Source organism: Rhineura floridana, chromosome 16 (assembly GCF_030035675.1).
Source record: "Rhineura floridana isolate rRhiFlo1 chromosome 16, rRhiFlo1.hap2, whole genome shotgun sequence".
In the NCBI taxonomy this organism is placed as follows: Eukaryota; Metazoa; Chordata; class Lepidosauria; order Squamata; family Rhineuridae; genus Rhineura; species Rhineura floridana.
In genome coordinates this window covers 14,796,294-14,815,685 of record NC_084495.1, presented here as the reverse complement: position 1 = coordinate 14,815,685, position 19,392 = coordinate 14,796,294, and the positions used below count along the sequence as shown (strand labels likewise).

The following is a 19,392-nucleotide window of genomic DNA, read 5'->3' as shown; positions in this document are numbered from 1 at the left end:
GGTCCGCCCCAGACGCCTGATGGATCCAGATGGTTTCCTGATGGCGCTTGGGGAATTAGAACCTGCTGAAGGTCGCCGGTCGAAGCCCTGGTGACGGAGTGGAACGAGAGGATCGCCGGCATTAGACCAAGTGGCTCCGAAACATCCTCTCCCCCTGAACAGAACTCAAGTAGCACCATGGTACACACCACGGTTGCGTACTTTGAGACAGGAGGTGAGATGACTAGAGCGCCGGTGGCGGAAGTCTCACTCCGAAGATGCTCAGACACAGGTTAGAGCAGCAATAGCTGCCTACCAAGTGGCGGTAAGGGCGACAAAGAGGGAATTCTTTGCTGCCTCTATTGCATCAGCAGAGTGCTGTCCCAGGAGGTTGTTCCAAGTGGTCCGAAGCCTGGTCGGTCCAGCTGCTCAGGAACCCTTGGAACAGTCTAAGGCCTCCTGTGACAAATTGGCAAACCACTTTGCTGATAAAATCGAGCACCTGAGGAGCTCGATTCCGTGCGCCATGGATACAGTGAGTGAGCTAGAGGTGACCAGTTGCAAACCGGTCAAATGGGATCGATTTCGGCCTCTTCCTTCTGAGGATGTGGACAAGGTGCTCTCATCTGTAAGGCCTACCACTTGTCTAAATGACCCTTGCCCATCGTGGCTCCTTATGAGCTGCAAAGAGAGATTGGGTGAGGGGATCAAGGCAATGGTTAATGCATCCCTGCAAGGGGGTGTTATGCCACTAGCCCTCAAGGAGGCTATTATTAAACCCATCTTAAAGAAGTCCTCCTTGGATCCCCAGATTCTAAACAACTTCCGCCCAATTTCGAACTTACCATTCTTGGGCAAGGTCATTGAGAGAGTGGTGGCAAATCAGTTGCAGACACACTTGGATGAAACGGATTATTTAGATCCATACCAATCGGGTTTCAGGACTGGACACGGAACTGAAACAGCCTTGGTCGCTCTGGTCGATGATATGAGGAGGGCAATGGATAGGGGAGAGCTCACCTTCCTTGTCCTCCTGGATCTCTCAGCGGCTTTTGATACCGTTGACCACGGTATCCTTTTAGATCGCCTGGAGAGTTTGGGATTGGGAGGCACAGTTCTACGGTGGTTCCACTCCTTTCTCTCTGATAGGCGCCAACAGGTAGCATTGGGTGATGAGGTTTCAGACCCTTGGCCTCTCAATTGTGGTGTGCCACCGGGTTCTATCCTCTCTCCCATGCTATTTAACATGTAAAGCCGCTGGGAGAGATCATCAGGAGATTTGGGCTGCAGTGTCACCAATATGCGGATGACACTCAGCTCTATCTCTCATTCAAGTCTTCACTGGAGAGGGCTGTGGAGACCATGTCCAAGTGCCTGGAATCCGTGAGTGGATGGATGGGCAGGAACAGGTTGAAGTTGAACCCTGATAAGACCGAGGTACTACTTGTGGGAGACAAGGGAGGTTAGGAGATGTTGACCTGGTATTTGATGGGGTGAGGTTGCCCCTACAGGACCAGGTCCGCAGCCTCGGGGTTGTTCTTGATTCCAGGCTGTCCATGGAGGCTCAAATTTCGGCTGTGAGCCGGGCAGCTTGGTATCAATTACATCTTATACGTAGGCTGCAACCCTACCTCCCTGTTCAACAGCTTCCACTCGTGGTGCATGCCCTGGTCACCTCTCGTCTGGACTACTGTAATGCGCTCTACGTGGGGTTACCCTTGAAAACGACCCGGAAATTACAACTTGTACAGAATGCAGCGGCGCGCTTACTTACCAACAGCCGACGCCGGGACCACATTACGCCAGTATTATTTGATCTACACTGGCTACCGGTTGTTTTCCGGGCCCGATTCAAGGTGTTGGTTTTAACCTTTAAAACCCTGTACGGTTTCGGTCCAGCTTACCTGAAAGAGCGCCTCCACCGCCACCAACTATGCTGCCCAACTAGATCAGCCACACAAGGCCTTCTCTCAATCCCGCCAACCAAAATAGTTAGGTTGGTGGGTACTAGGGAGAGAGCCTTTTCTGTGGTGGCCCCCACTCTCTGGAACTCCCTCCCATGTGACCTTCGACATGCCCCCTCCCTAGAGGTATTCCGCAAGGCCCTGAAGACATGGCTATTCCAACAGGCCTTTGAGGTCCTTGGGAAGGGTAAATCTCCTTGATCTTGTCATCGTATGCTGTTAATATAATTGTTTTTATATGTATTGATGACTGTCCTACATTTTTATTTACTGTTATTAATATGACTGCATTGTTATTGTTGTATTTTATCTCATTTTAATGTACGTCGCCTAGAGTGGCCATTTGCCAGATAGGCGACAAACAAATTAAATATTATTATATTATTATTATTATTTTGCAAGTGTCAGTCACAAGAATTGGCATATTAAATCACTAAGTGTAAAAATACAAGCCACCTTCATTTAGGTAAAATAAAAAAAATGTGTCTTTTACATTCAAATGTAAAAGGCACCATTGGTATTTATTTATAAACGTATTTATATACCACCCTCTCACAAGATATCAGGGCAGTGTACAGTATCATAAAAAAACCCTTAAAAGCAGTACAGAACAATCATTAAAATGACTGGAAACTTAAATTTTAGATAACTGAATAGGCCTGCCAGCATAAAAAAAAGGCTTCAAGAGATGCCTGGAAGTCAAAAATGGGGATGCCTGCCAAGTCTCTGCTGGAAGAGTGTTCCACAGCATCAGACTGGTGACAAAAAATGCTCGACTTCTGCTTGAGTCCAGTTGGGCCTCTGTAACTAATGGGACAACTGATAGCGCTCCTCCAGATGACCTCAGTGATCAGGATGGAATGGGAGTTTCATGATACAGCACCAGCTAGACAAAAATTGCATAGGAAACATGATGATAGCACACCACTGTGAAACCATTCAGATTTGGCTAAATGAGACCACAAAGCTAAATCAGAGTGAGGGCATACTTCCTGCCCTTACTCTGAATGAGCAAACATTTTGCCCTGTTTTTGCAGCCTCCCCTCCCTCTCCCCAAAAAGGATTTTTTTAAAAAAAGAAAAAAATGAAATGTGTCCCTCCCCTCAAAAAAAGAAAAGAAAATTGGCTCACCCACAGTATAGGTTCACTTTCATGTGACATGTGGCAGAGAAGGAAATGGTTGGGAAAGCACCTGCAGGTTTGGAAACATGCAGTGAATAATATGTGGGGGGAATATGAAGAGGAGTATCATGAAATGTTTCGCCCTTGAAATCCATATCATTATAAAGGTAAAATTCAGCAAAGTCTTAACCCCACTTGTATCTTTAGATGCTTTAAACATGAGACAATAGCATGTAGCAGTTTCTGTTTACAAGTATCGGTCATGCACATTGATTTGAAAGTCCTACAGGCTGCTATAGAAATTAACAGCAAGTAAAATCAGAAGAGATTTGAGCAACAAATACACTAAACATGGTATATATCCTAATTCCTACAATTGTCCCCTCTTCTCATTAAATCCAGGGCATTATCAATGCTGTAACTTTGAGACTGGATAGGTGCAATGCACTCTATGCTGACCTTGCCTTGGGCCTGATCTGGAAGCTCCAGCTGGTGCAGAATGCAGCAGCTATACTGCTGATAGAGGCAGACAGCCAATAGCATGTGACACCTTTGCTAAAACATCTCAGCTGGCTGTCCATACACTACTAGGCCAGGTTCAAGAATCTTGTGTTGATACACAAATCCCTGAGCAAGTTGGGTCTTCTATGCCTTATGGAGTTCCTGAGCCCTTATGTACCAAGTCAATCACTGAGATCTTCTGGAGGAGCACTCTTAGTTGCCCCCCCCCCCATGTTACAGAGGCCTGACTGGATTACAACTACAAGTCGGACATTTGGTGTTGCTGGTCTGATGCTGTGGAACGCTCTTCCAGCAGAGATTTAGCAATGCCCTGAACAGCAGTGACTGTTTGCAAAGACCTGAAATGAAACTAAACAAACAAACAAAGGGCTGTGCAATTCGTAATGCATTGGGGGTATTCTGTGTCATCACCTCCACAAGAGAAGATGGCCTTCCCAAACTCTGCCCATGAAATAAAGCAGAATGAATTCTAAAAGCAAGGTTTGAAACAGGGCATTCTTTTCTTTTCTTTTTTAAGGCTCAAAATCCTGGCTCCATCCCCCAACAACCCTGCTGAATGAAGGCAGCCTGCCGGACCATCACATTTTATTGTATGACCAGAGTCAACGGCAGCCAGGCTGTTCCTGTGAGCTACTCTGCTGGCAAAGGCTGCAGTCCTAGTTATGTAAACGGAAGTCGGCTGATATAAATTCAACTTAAGGACATGCAGCTTGGCATGCAACGCCAGCCGAGACTCCTGAATCAAGGCTCCAACTAGCCCCCAATGTCCACTGGAGGCTTGCAATGATCACTGTTTTCTCCACCACTGCAGTTTGGGGAGGGGGGATGGAAGACTGCATGCACAGGAAGGATGCCAAGGCATCGCAGAGCAGCAAATGCTGACTTGAGTCCAATCTCTCATACAGCTGCTGGCTCTAGATGCACTGTCCACTAGAGCTGCAAAATTTAATGTGGTGAGGGAGAGAACACATTTTATATGAGCTCTTGTACGTTCTTATCATTTATGAACAAAGAAAGCTGCCTTATACTGAGTCAGGCCATCAGGCCATCTAGCTCAGTATTGTCTACTATTGTTCTTCAACCTTGGGTCTCCGGATGTTGCTGGACTACAACTCTCATCTTCAGTGGCCATTGGCTAAGCTGGCTGGGATTGATGGGAGTTGTAGCCCAATAACATCCGGACCCAATGGTCTATACTGAGTGGCAACAGCTGTCCAGGGTTTCAGGCAGGGGATCTCTCCCAGCCCTACCTGGAGAAGCCAGGGATTGAACCTGGGACCTTCTGCATGCAAAGCAGATGCTCTATCACTGAGCTATGGCCCTTCCCCCTTCTCCCATATTCAGTACTATCATTCTCGGGTCTTTGGTCTTCCTACCTACCACCTATTTCTGCTCTCTCTTTCATCTGTTCCCCCAGGCCCTCCACTGTTCATTACTTCATTTGCTTCCTTTCATTTTTTTTTAAATGACACCAAAGTTGTAGCTCAAGTAGAGAAGCAGATGAAAAGAGGCTGTTATGGAGTTTTGTTTTATCTTCTCTGTTACTTGAAATCTACATTGTTGAACAGTTATTTTATTGTACCCTGCCCTGGGCTCTTTAATGAGAATGGGCAGGCTAAAAGTATCCTTGAATAAAAACCAAAACCAAAGCAAATTGCACTCACTGCCAGATATGAAAATGACATACATAGAGAACATATGAAGAGCCTACTGGATCAGACCATCTAGTCCAGCATCCTGATCTCACAGTGACCAACCAGATGCTTATTGGAAGTTCAGTATAACTCTGATCATCGTTGAAGCAAGTTGCTGGAATCAAAACTGTCCAAGGTCATGCAACCCATGCCCAACTAATCCTGCTATTTGCTCTCAGTAATGTCTCACACATTTGTAATTATATGAATATGAATTTGCTCTGCTCATAACGCTCATCTATGTTATTTAAGAGCATAAGAAGAAACATGCTAGATCAGATGAAAGGCGTAGTCCAGGATCCTGTTCTCACAGTAGCCAACCAGATGTCTATGAGAAGCCTGCAAGCAGAGCTTGAGCACACAGCACTCTGCTCTCCTGCAGTTTCCAGCAACTAGTATTCAGAAGCATACTACCTTTGACCATGGAGGCACAGCATAGTCACTTTGGCCAGTAGCCACGATAGCTTTATCCTCCATGAATTTATTTAGTCCTCTTTTAAAGCCTTTCAAGTTGATGGCCCTCACTGCCCCCTGTGGAAATGAATTCCATATTTAACTATTGTTTGTTATGTGCCTTCAAGTCGATTACAACTTATGGTGACCCTATGAATCAGTGACCTCCAAGAGCATATGTCATTAACAACCCTGTTCAGATCTTGTAAGTTCAGATCTGTGGCTTTCTTTATGGCATCAATCCATCTCTTGTTTGGCCTTCCTCTTTTTCTACTCCCTTCTGTTTTTCCCAGCATTACTGTCTTTTCTAGTGAATCATGTCTTCTCATGATGTGTCCAAAGTATGATAACCTCAGTTTCATCATTTTAGCTTCTAGTGACAGTTCTGGTTTAATTTATTCTAACACCCAATTATTGGTCTTTTTTGCAGTCCATGGTATCCGCAAAGCTCTCCTCCAATACCACATTTCAAATGAGTTGATTTTTCTCTTATCTGCTTTTTTCACTGTCCCACTTTCATATCCATACATAGAGATCGGGAATACCCTGGTCTGAATGATCCTGACTTTAGTGTTCAGTGATACATCTTTGCATTTGAGGACCTTTTCTGGTTCTCTCATAGCTGTCGTCGCCAGTCCTAGCCGCCTTCTGATTTCTTGACTATTGTCTCCATTTTGGTTAATGATATTTAACTATGCTCTGGGTGAAAAAGTGCTTTCTTTTGTCTGTCCTGAATCCTCCAACATCCTTCTTCATTGGATGTCAACGGATTCTAGTGTTACTACTGAAACTTTTCTCTGTCCATTTGTTCCATGCCATACGTAATTCTATACACTTCTCTCATTTTGCCTCTTACTCAGCTTTTCTCTACATTAAAAAAACCCAAATGCTGCAAGCTTTCCTCATAGGGGAGTTGCTCCATTCCCGTTGATCATTTTGGTTGTCGATGCATGTATGTAGCTCCATTCACATGGAAGAGCCATATACATACAGACCCTGTAACATTTAGACTCTCTTCACATGTCTGCTGAATGCATGGCTGATGGGGTGTGTGCATGTACCTGATGCATGTACAGGAGATAGGGAGTGACTCTACATAGCATGGGTCCATGACCCACCCACACCTTATTTAATACAGGGAGGGTCACATGACCCACCCCCTCTGGTTGATGTATAACTGATAACTGGCTTGCATGTTTGTGCTGAAGCAAATGCTGTGGAACACTCCTGATGAGTCTCTGGTGTGACTTTGGGCTCTTTAAAATAATCAGTTAAGGATAGAACAAAGATAGCCAATGTGATGTCATGCAGAGGTTTCAAACTACAACTCCCATAAGCAAGAGAAATGGTAAGGAATTATGAGAACTGTAGTCCAAAATATCTGGAGGGCACCCATTGCCTACGCTTGGGATACCATATTCAATTTGTGTTTTCTTTTTTTTCTTTTTTTTTATAACGATTTTTATTATTCAAATTTTCATAAAGTGAACACAACAAAATCAAACAACAAAAACAATACAACAAAAAATAAAAAAAGAACTTGACTTCTGATTTGTTACAGATCAGCTATAAGTATATAATATATATCGAACCTGTCCCCAAAACACAAAATTCACTTTTTCCATAGTCTATCTTAATTAATCATCAAATCCCATTATCATCATTTCATTTTTTTCTTTCAACAAAAAGTCCAAAAGAGGCTTCCATTCCTTAAGGAATGTATCTGTCGTTTTTTCTCTGAGAAGGCATGTCAATTTGTCCATCTCAACTAAGTCCATTAATTTCAATAGCCATTCTTCCATTGTTGGTATTGATTCCATTTTCCACTTTTGTGCATATAATAATCTTGCTGCCATAATCATATATAATATTATTCTTCCATATTTCTTTTCCTTTTGTTTATCCATAAAACCCAATAAAAAAAATTCTGGCTTTGACTGAATATTTATCTTTAAATTTTTTTGCATCATCCTACCTATCTGTGCCCAAAATAATTTTGCCTGTTTGCACGACCACCACATATGATAAAAAGATCCTTCTTGTTGTTTACATTTCCAACATACATTAGAAACATTACTATACATTTTTGACAACTTTTCTGGAGTCATGTACCAACGATACATCATTTTATAAAAATTTTCTTTAAGATTATAACATAATGTAAATGTCAAACCTTTTTTCCACATATTTTCCCATTGATCCATTTGCATATTATAACCAAAAATTTTTGCCCACTTGAACATACACTCTTTTACTTGTTCTTCTTCAATGTCCATTTTTAATAAAAATTTATACATTTTTGCAATTATACATTCATCATTTGTACACAAACCTATTTCAAAATCAGATTTATTTATTTCAAACCCATACATTTTCTTATCCATTTTGTATCTTTCTAACAATTGTAAATAGGCAAACCATTGAGAACTATATCCTTCCTTTATTAATTGTTCTCTCTCTTTCATTATATATTCTCCATGCACATTTTCTAATAGTTCTTGGTAAGTTAACCATTTCTCTTTTCCAGCCATTTCTCTTCTATAAAATGCTTCTTGACTTGAAACACATAGTGGTATTTTTGAAAAAAAACTTGTTTTGTATTTATTCCATATTTTCAACAAAGGACGTCTTATAAAATGATTATTAAAATCCACATTCACTTTTACTTTATCATACCATAGATATCCATGCCATCCCCACTTCAGGTTGTGACCCTCCAAATCCAATAATCTTTTGTTCCTCAATACAATCCATTCCTTTATCCAGACTAAGCAACAAGCAGCAAAATAAAGTCTCAAATTAGGTAATCCCAGTCCTCCTCTTTCTTTGGCATCTTGTAATAATTTAAATTTAATTCTTGGTTTTTTCCCCTGCCAAACAAATTTAGAAATATCTTTTTGCCATTGTTTAAAAGGTAAATCAGAGGATATTACAGGTATTGTTTGAAACAGAAACATCATTCTCGGCAATACATTCATTTTTATTACAGATATTCTACCCATTAATGACAACTGTAATTTATCCCATTTTAACAAATCTTTCTTAATCTCTGTCCATAATTTTTCATAATTATTATGAAACAACTTTGAATTTTTATTAGTCATAATAATACCTAAATATTTCACCTTTTCTTCTATTTTAAAATCTGTCTTCTCCATTAACTCTTTTTGATCCCTTAAAGATAAATTTTTCACCAACATCTTTGTTTTTTGGTTGTTAATCTTAAATCCTGCTAATGGTCCAAATTCTTTTAACTTATCCATCAATACTTTGATTCCTTCCAAGGGATTTTCTAATACAATTATCAAGTCGTCAGCAAATGCTCTCAGTTTATATTCCTCTTTTTTTATCTTTATTCCTAAAATTCTTTTGTCATGCCTTATGTCTCTAAGCAGCACTTCTAGAACCAAAATAAATAAAAGAGAGGACAGTGGACATCCCTGTCTTGTACCCTTTTGTATTTCACATGAGTCCGTTAAATCCCCATTGACAATTATCTGTGCCTTCTGTGACGTATAAATCGATCTGATCCATTTTATAAAATTATCTCCAAAGTCCATTTGCTCTAGAACCTTAAACATAAATTTCCAATTCCAATTATCAAATGCTTTCTCAGCATCCAAGAAAATCAAAGCTGCTTGTATGTCATTTCGTTGTTCTAGATATTCCAACACATTCAAAACATTCCTGACGTTATCACGTAATTGTCTTTTAGGTAAAAACCCCGCTTGATCTTCCTGAATAAATTGTTGCAATATTATTTTCATTCTTTCAGCCAAAATCATTGTAAAAATTTTGTAGTCATTATTCAATAAGGATATTGGCCGATAATTTTTTGTTTTGGTTAGATCCTGCTCCTCTTTAGGTATTAATGTTATATTGGCATTTTTCCAACTATCCGGTATCTTCCCCTCTTGCAAAATAGAATTCATTGTATACTGTAAAGGTAGTAAAAGTTCCTCCTCCAAACATTTGTAATACATTGCTGATAGACCATCCGGTCCTGGCGCCTTTCCTAATTTAATTTTACTTATAGCTTCAGATATTTCTCTTGACGTAATAGGACCATTAATAGCTTGCCTCTGAAAATCTGTAATTTTAGGCAAATTCTGTTTAGATATATACTCTTCTATTTTTTCAGAGGGAATTTCCTGACACTTGTAAAAAGTTGAATAATATTGATGAAAAACCCTTTGGATTTTTACATTGTCTGTCAACATCTCATCTCCTTCTTGTATCTTTAAAATAAGATTTTTTTGTCGTTCTTTTCTTAATTTATATGCTAGCAATTTCCCCGGTTTATTTGCAAATTCAAAAGTCCTTTGTTTGGCAAAGTTTAATTTCCTTTCAATTTCTCTAACTGTCAACATTGACACTTGTTTCTGTAACATTTTAATTTGATTTACAATAGAAACTTTAGTTGGATTCTTTTTCAATTCTTCCTCTTTTTGTTTTATTTCTTCCAAGATTAATTGCATTTTCTGTTGTTTCTTCTTTTTTAATTCAGAATTACATTTAATAAAATATCCCCTCATAAATGCTTTACTTGTATCCCAAACAATATTTTCATCTGTTCCTTCATGTAAATTGTGTTCAAAAAACTCTTTTAATTTCTTCTTACATTCCTGCACCATTTTATCATTCTGTAATAAAGATTCATTTAGTCTCCATCTAAATCCAAGATTTTTTTTTTTAAAAAAAGTCAATATCACTGGATTGTGATCTGAAAAAGTTTTTGGTAATACATCCATCTTGGAAATGTCTTTCACTAAATTTTTAGACATCCAAATCATATCAATCCTCGAAAATTTGTGTTTTCTTAATATATGTATAATTATTTTGCACATATCAACATATCCTATCTAATCTGCAAGTGCCAAAGACTATTTGAAAAACATTGCCAAGCAAATTATGAACATTTTATACATTTGGAAAAGAATCTGTGAAATATGAGAGAGAGAGAGAGAGAGAAATAAAGAAAGGGGGAGAGACTGAAAGAGGGAGATTTGGTTGCTGATGCATGTATGTAGCTCCCATTCACATAGTAGTTGTTTGCCAATATGAAATTGCCCCCCAACAAATTTAATCCCAAACCTATCAAAGGATATTCCTTTAGAACAGGGATGGGAAAACTGTGGCCCTCCAGATGTTGTTGGATTACAATGTGTATGTCATTGGTGTGATTCGTTTGCACTGGCAAGCAATGTTATTTCGTGACAAGGGAAAGGGCCTTTTCAGTTGTGGCTCCCCATCTGTGGAATACACTCCCCAGTGTGCTCTGCCTGGTGCTTTCATTGACATCTATTCAGTGTCAGGAAAAGACTTAACCTTTTTTCCCAGGCATTTCATGGACTAAGATGATGTTCATATTAGTGTGCTGCCAAAGCTTCCTGTGGCTGTATGGGGGTGGTAACTGTTTTTTGCTTTATGGTATATTATTTTGGTTTTTAACATTGTTGTAAGCAGTTTGGAGATCTTTGGGTAACAAGCAACTAAAAACTCTCATTAAATAAATTAATCCCGTCATCTCTTACTATTAGCATCCAACATATGGAGCACCACAGGCTCCCTATCTCTGCATATAATACAGAAGACGTGGTAGTGTCTGTGTACAGAGCCCTATTCACACAAACTATGACAAATATGAAAGGGGGAGAGCAGGGATGAGCCTATTGACACTGCCTCCCTTCTCCACATCTCCATTGCCATTCCTGTAACACCCCACACTCACACATTGTTGGAGGCTGAATGTCAGCAGAAGAGATCATGCTCTGTTTGAGTCAGCTAAAGACTCTGAAAGATCAGGCTTTCACAATGTGCAGGGAGCATACTCAGAAGGAGCAAATTGCTCACTGCACACATTCAACCCTCAATTTTTATTTTTATTTTTTTTTGTGGGAAGGGGGGCAAGCAGGAATGGCAACAGGGCTATGCTGGGCTCATTGTTCTGAACTGTTTTTAGTAATGAATTTTATATTGTTGTGACCTGCTTGAAGACCTACTGGTGGTGGTGGGGAATCATCATCATCATCGTCTTCTTTTTCTTTAGCGCTAGAGACTAGGAGTGCCTTTTACTAGTTTCAGCTTTATGACAGCTGTGGTCATTTCTGGACTGGGATAGCCTGACCACTTTTGTCCATGCACTGGTAACCTCCAGGCTGGATTACTGTAATGCACTCTATGTGGAGCTGCCTTTGAGATTGGTCCAGAAGCTTCAGCTGGTGCAAAGTGCAGTGGTGTGACTGTTCACTGGGGCAGGGTATCGCCATCATGTTATCCCATTGCTGAAAGAATTGCACCGGCTGCCCATTAGCTATTGTGCCAAGTTCAAAGTTCTAGTTTTGGTGTACCAAGCCCTAAGCAGTTTGGGACCAGGATACTTGAAAAATCATCTTACTCATTATATAGCTCAGTGAGGGCCTCCTGCAGATACCAACTTATCAGGAGATCCACTCTGCACAACATAGGAAGCAGACCTTTAGTGTTGTGGTACTGACAATTTGGAATTCCCTCCCTTTAAACATTAAACAGACACCATCTCTGTTATCTTTTTGGCACCTACTGAAAACCTTCCTCTTTTAACAAGCCTTTTAAGTAGAGACCTTATCCCACTGTGTCTATGGTGGAATTGCTTTTTAAAGTTGCTTTTTGAAGCTTTTTTCTTTTAAAAGATGAATTTAAGATGCTTTATTTTAGTATGTTTTAAAGTATTTTGTTTAGAGAGCTTTCAGTGTTTTTGTTTGCCACCCTGGGCTTCTTCTGGGAGGAAGGGTGGGATGTAAATTTAGTAAATAAGTAAACAACTAATTCCTACTGTCCTCTTCAACAGAAGGCAATTGTGTGTGTGTGTGTGTGTGTGTATGAGAGAGAGAGAGAGAGAGAGAGAGAGAGAGAGAGAGTAAGATAGACAATGAACAGAAACGAATAAGACTTCTGTGTGTTGCAAATGCATTTCTTTACAATGGAACATTTGCCAAATACTCTTAGCAAGTATATTATGCAGAGAAAAATAATAATAAGAATGTATTAAAACTGTGTAAGCAAGTGTTGCAAAAACAGATACACTTTCCTTCCTGTTGTTGAGCGTTGGCACTAACTCAATCTTGCCACGTCACAACCCTACTCCCCCCCTCCTGTTTCTATAATTCAGCTAGTGCTGACATCCTGAAGCTTTACTGCTGAAGGGTTTTTTGGTCGCCCATTACACAGTAACTGTTTATGTCTTAGAACAGAGCTATTTAAAGCAAAACTGAATTGGGAAACAATTCCCAAAGAATCTGGGTATTCTTTATTAGAAGTTAAAAACAAAAGAAAACATACTTTGATCAGATTTGGGAACAACTGGAGGCAACTTGTAGACTAATATGTCATGGTTCAGTTTGAGCAGTTTCGAAACTTCCCCATGCAGAGCAGTTCCCTGGACACAGCCATATGGAGAGGGCAATACATGAGCCAATGGAAACTCACAGTTTCTTGGAGGTGATGTGCATGAGCACAGCAGGCAAAGAAAGAAAGAAAGAAAGAAAGAAAGAAAGAAAGAAAGAAAGAAAGAAAGAAAGAAAGAAAGAAAGAAAGAAAGAAAGAAAGAAAGAAAGAAAGAAAGAAAGAAAGAAAGAAAGAAAGAAAGAAGGGTGTATGATGTAGGAGTTGGTCCTTTTGTGTGGTGGTACTACCCTTTGGAACTTTCTCCAGGTACATATCAGACAGGCGCCATCTCTATTGTTGTTTCAAGGTTTATTAAAGACCTTCCTTTTTCAACAAACCTTTTGAGTAGCAATCTTTATCCCAGCCTGTATCTGTACTTGATTTGAAATCGTTTTTACATATAGCATTGTTTTTAATTGCTTTTTAATTGTTATAGTTGTTATATATGAAACTGTGAAACTGTTTTTTATCCCTTTGAGATCTCTCATAGGAAACGACTCATACATGGAATTAAATAAATTGACATAAATGTAAAAACATGTATCTCCCCACCCTTAGTCAAACTGCTGCCATATACAGAGTCAGATCATTGATCCATCTAGCTCAGTATTGCCTACACTGACGGGCAGTAGCTCTCTGGGCTTACAGACAGGGGACATTCCTGATGGACCTGGAGATGCTGGGAACTGAACCTGTGATCTGCAGGCAAAGCAGATACTCTACCACTGAGTGATGGCCCTTTCTTCTTGCCAGCTTGTTCCTTCATGCAGCTCCAGCCATGGAATTACTCTGCATGAGAGGTTTTAATCAGAATTGTACACAAGTGGCTTCTTAAAATTATCCACCCTATCTGTGGTCAGCATTTTTTTTTTTTTTAGAGGGAGGTAATTTCATTAAATTTCTTCAGGGGTAGAAGAAATTCTCCAACAAGGGTTGGAGGCTCATTGCTATCAGTGGCAGTAGTACTGCTTCTGTCTCTCTGCTGCCAGTGTCAGTAACACATCCTCTCTCTCTCTCTCTCTCTCTCCCTCCCTCCCTCCCTCCCACACACACACCAACTTGGTCCTGTTTTGTGGCTGGCACGGTAAAGGTCAACAGCAGCAGTTGTGATGGCATCCTGGCTCCCACTTTGCATCTTCCACAATCCCCCAAAGCCAAGTAGTTCCAGGGTATCGTGGAGGGAGAATGGCAGCTGCCTGAAACTCAATGTGGAGAATATTAAGAGAAAATTCAGCACATGTTTTTTTTTTTCCCCTAAAGGGGCAAGAAAATCCTCAGAGGGGAAAAAAATCTTCTAGGTTTTTTTTTGATCAGCTCTAATTTTAGAATTTTAGCCTGCTATGAATTGTCATTACCCATGAAATCAGCTAGTTTAATAGGAGTCTTGGGGTATCTGACCAGTGGCCTACTCCAGATTGCAGATCATGATGCACCTCCAGAAATGAATAAACTGATCATAATATCCATTATCATGCTACAGCCTGCGTGGCAAGATAAGAATATAGAAGAAAAAATGGAAATGGACTGCCTTCAAGTCAATCCTGACCCTGTGAATAGGGTTTTCATGGTAAGCGGAGGTGGTTTACCATTGCCTTCAGAGGTGGTTTACCATTGCCTTCCTCTGAGGCTGAGAGGCAGTGACTGGCCCAAGGTCACCCAGTGAGCTTCATGGCTGTGTGCGGATTTGAACCCTGGTCTCCCAGGTCGTAGTCCAGCTGCCTTATTCCAGGTCAGAGTGTTTCTCCATCTAGTGCAGTATCAACTGCTTTGCTATGCAACAGGTCTCCAAGGTCTCAAGGAGATGTCTATCATATCATCTGCTACCTGATCCTTCTCTACATTTCCACATCAATTTGCCATTTTTTTGAAAAAAAAATTCTCATGAAAATTCATCAGCATTTTAGTATGAGTTTATCCTAATATTTGCAAGGATTTCCCCTGATATAATGCATTTTTGTATGTTATTGTAAATAATACATGGACTTTGTATGCAAAGCTTACCCTAGTATATGCCTTTCTGCACACATTGCTTGGCTGGGGAACTGCACTGCAGCCTTCAAATAAGTGTGAATTTCAAAGGATGGGCATGTTTCATTTTACATATTGTTTCGGAAAGTACACATTAGGTAGTATACCTTAAAATGAAGGAAATTTCTCCCCCACCCCTAGTCAAGTGTGGATTTCAAAGGATGGCTTTGATTTGGTTTGCCTATTTTCCCCCGAAGTGTGAATTAGGTAGGTTCACCTTTATATGCAAACAGAACCAAAATTTCCTTCCCATGCCTACCTATAGGACCCTCCCAATCCATGAGAAATGACCCAGGACGCAGACTTGGACACATCAGCATCACAAGAAGATTTCCCATGCAGTGGTGACTGGTGGCTCCATGTTTTGTTCTGAAGTTTGAAGGAGCTGTCCAAGGTCCTGAAACCTATTCACACAGATTCTTGAAAGTTCAGATGAAAATACAGAGTGGATTCCCCTGCCCCGCTGACATAGAGCCACCACCCACCACTAGTCCCTTGACTATTTCAATAAGCAGCCACCGGGGACCTTCTCCTGTAAAGACCTCCGCAGATGACAAAGAGAGAGATGAACCTGCATAAAAAATGACTCTGAATGTAACAGAATGGATAAACTGTTGTTCAGGAGTTATTTCACCACCCCACAATGATATGTGATGAGCAAATTCCTCAGTATATCCCCCAATACATGCATTTGCAGATTTGGGAGTGTATGTAACTTTTATAGGTTTCCATAGAAAGTACTAGGCCATTTTTTTGCTAATAACAGAAGAGACAGCTTGTCTGATGAACATTAACTATGCAGGCACAAAAAATGGAATATGAGCTCAAAATGTCTGGTTATGAATTGCGAACAGAAAGTGGGTATTTAGGATGGGACGGGCACTTGCCCCACAATAAAAGAAGTACATGATTTGCAGTCCTACTCCTGATCATCATATAGGCTTCTGCATAAACTAGTGAGCTTGAATGTCCATGTGACACTGAGGCTGAAAATATACAAGACGGTTGTACGACATATTTAAAAATTACACTACCAACTTCACATATGACCCAAGGTCTCCCACTGTCAAAATGTGTAAGCAGAGTTGTAGAAAGGACAGATCTCACAAGGGCTTATTTCACATATATATATATAATGGTTGGCTAAACAGAAGATTTATGTGCTGAAGAGATACAAATGCTATTATGCCAATACACAGTAATCACTGTGTTAACCAACTACTTCAGAAATATGTTACAGGGTTTTTTAAAGATACATCCCTGCTGGTCCATTTCTAAGATCAATTCAAATAAAACAAAGCAACTCAATAAAATGCTGGTTATTATCATTAAAGCCCTGAACAACGTTGGACCAAGACACCTAACAAGACCCTCTGCTGCCATACAAACCTGCCCTCTTGCTGTCCAGAAAGGTCAGTTGGTGATGCCCGTCCTCACATTCCATCATCTTCAAGGCATAGCTAGCAGGGATTACACCTATAATGTGGACTCTCCTCTCTGCCCTGGGAGCTTTGCTCATTTTTTCCTGTATATCTGTTTGGGGCTGCCCTTGGGCCTGGTCCAGAAGCTCCAGCTGGTGCAAAATGCTATGGCTAGATGGGGACATAACACCAGTGCTTAAAAGCTGGCACAGGCTGCTCATATGCTGCCAGGTCAGGCCAGGTTCAATGTTGTTTATTTAAGTTACAAGACCCTTTACAACTACTTTGGGAAGTCATTGATGGAGATCCCCCATAGCTCAGATGCATGGCTCGTATCCACCAGGAGCCATGCATTCAGTATTGTGGGCCAAATTTTATGAAGCTTCCTTACAGCTAAGGTCACACAGACCTGCTACCTGCTGAACTTCTGGTACCTACTGAAGATTTTTTAAAAATGTTTCTTTCAGCAGTTTCCGATGTTATAGCTTTAACTGATTTTTATCTTTACTGTATCACTGAGTTACTTGTACACCGCTTAGAGATTATTGTAATTAAGCAGTATATAAACTGGTAAAATAAATAAAATAATAAGAGATAAGTTCTCCACGATCAGCTGATGATGGTCGTTCCAGCAAGCTTTTGGTCGGTTTGAATAAGCAGCATTTGGGGAGGGATGGTAGCTCAGTGGTAAAGCTTTTGATTTGCATGCAGAAGGTTGCAGGTTCAATCCCCAGCATCTCCCCTTAAAGATCAAGGTAGCTGGTGATGGAAAATACAACCTTCTCTGCCTAATATCCTAGAGAACCTCTGCCAGTCAGTAAATACATAGGGATAACGGAAGGTGTCACATTTGAAGCCAGATCATTGATCCATGTAGCTCAGTATTGCCCTCACTGACTAGCAGTAACTTTCTAGGATTTCAGAGAGGGGACATTCCCAGTGCTTCCTGAAGATTGAACCTGGGTCCTTCTGAATGCAAAGCAGATTGCTCTGCCACTGAGCCATGGGCCCTACAATACTGGGTGAGACAGGTAAATAGCCTGACCTGGTATAAGCCAGCTTCCTCCAACGTCAGCTGTGTGAATTTGTTGTTATTGGATTTTGTTTTCAATCAGTGAATGGTTTCACTTGCTGCTTTCCTTGTTAATTGTTGATGGTTTTTACTTTACTCAACCTGCCCTTTCAATTTTTTTAAAGAAGACAAGTAGCAATTCTCCAACAAATAATAAAACAAATATATTTTCACCATGTACAGACACTTTGGGGGGGGGGGTTATCTCCTCATTCATGAAAAAAGTCATAAATGTTCAAGAAATCAACACATACCCAAGTGGATGCATTTTGTACTTCTTGTTCATGCAGCAGCTGTATCATTGACTGTTCTATTCAACTACAAATTGACACAGATACCCCCCCATATACACACACTCAAATAAATTATCGCCTCTTTTAATGGGTTACTCAGGTTGCTTCATTACCGTTCTCTCCATCAGACTTCCTTTCGTGGTCGGTATCAGTGAGGGACAATGCCGAGTTTGCGCGGCTTGATAAACATGAACTGTTCTCTAATTTCATCCCAGACATCCACATTCTCAGGGCCTGATCTGGGGAGGCTCCTCCTTCTGTTTCAGTATCCACATCAGAACCCATCTCAATTGGATAGCCACGCTGGGAAACAGCATGCATATCTGCCTGGTAACCAGTGCACAAGATGTGTGGAGTATCACAGAATTCCATCTCTGCAAAAACAAACACAAAAAAATTAAATACACACACAGGGGGTCATCCATCCTTTGCCAATATCTCAGAATATTCAGTCATAGCATATCTCACGGCCCCAGCCTCATCTTTAAATGTTCTGGCCTGTCATTCTCTTGTCCCTCCACCTTCCAGCCCCGGAACTTCCTCCAGAGATAACTTTGCATATTCTGCCAGCTGGATCCAAGGAGCAAGAGTTGCAGGCAGCTCACTCAAGCTCACCCTCTTCCGGGCATGCTTCTGTTGACAGCAGCCTGCCGGCAGGATCATGACTATTTGTAGCAGCCAGAGCAATAGGGTGACTCCAGCCCAGTACATCTGATGGATGCTAATTCGCGAGCACTTTTTTTTAAAAAAAAAAGACAGAGACAGAATGTGGCCATCCATTGGCATTTTAATTTTGAAGACAGCATATACGACATGGTAAATATACTGGGAGACAAGCTTTTTGCTGATATAGAGTAAAACTGTTGTGGGTGAATGGAAAAAAGACTTCCTTTCCCTCCAAAAGCATTGTGCATTACCTTCACAGAGTATTTCCTTAAATATGCATGCTTTTATAGTGTTCCAACTCCCACAGGATGCATTTTCGTTGAAGCACTTATAGTGCCATAAATGGTGTTTTTTAACTTTGCACATCTAACCTTGTTACCTACAATATGGCATATTCCCTAGAGGAGATAAAGCTCAGAGTGGATTTATGATATTCTTCGGCTCTCTTCAAACACACGTACAGCCAGCAGCTTGGGAACTGTTTCCACATAATGGAATGCCACAGTGCAGATGAACAGCATGACCACATAAGCAGGGACATCTGGACATGTATGTCAGGGGCAGGAAACCTCAGGCCCTAGGGGCTCTGCAACTGCCTTGAGTACTCTCACCTGGCTGGAAAGTGTCCTTAAACTGTGATAATGCTTCTTGCTTCCCTAGATGGAAGTGTGTATGCACACAAGGCCACATGCACACCTTGCATTTATTCCACTTCAAACAGTCATAGCTTACCCCAAAGAATGCTGAGAAGGG

At 40.8% G+C, this 19,392-nt stretch overlaps 1 protein-coding gene across 7 annotated transcripts in view; it reads right to left on the bottom strand.

Moving 5' to 3' along the window:
• Nucleotides 1-19,392, bottom strand: part of TENM1 (teneurin transmembrane protein 1) — an 897,331-nt gene that overhangs the window by 317,269 nt on the left and 560,670 nt on the right. For all 7 annotated transcript variants that reach the window (XM_061598133.1, XM_061598132.1, XM_061598131.1 and 4 more), the window contains one exon: nucleotides 18,087-18,347. In XM_061598133.1, coding sequence (XP_061454117.1) covers nucleotides 18,087-18,347 — 261 coding nt within the window. The remainder of the gene's footprint in view (nucleotides 1-18,086; nucleotides 18,348-19,392) is intronic.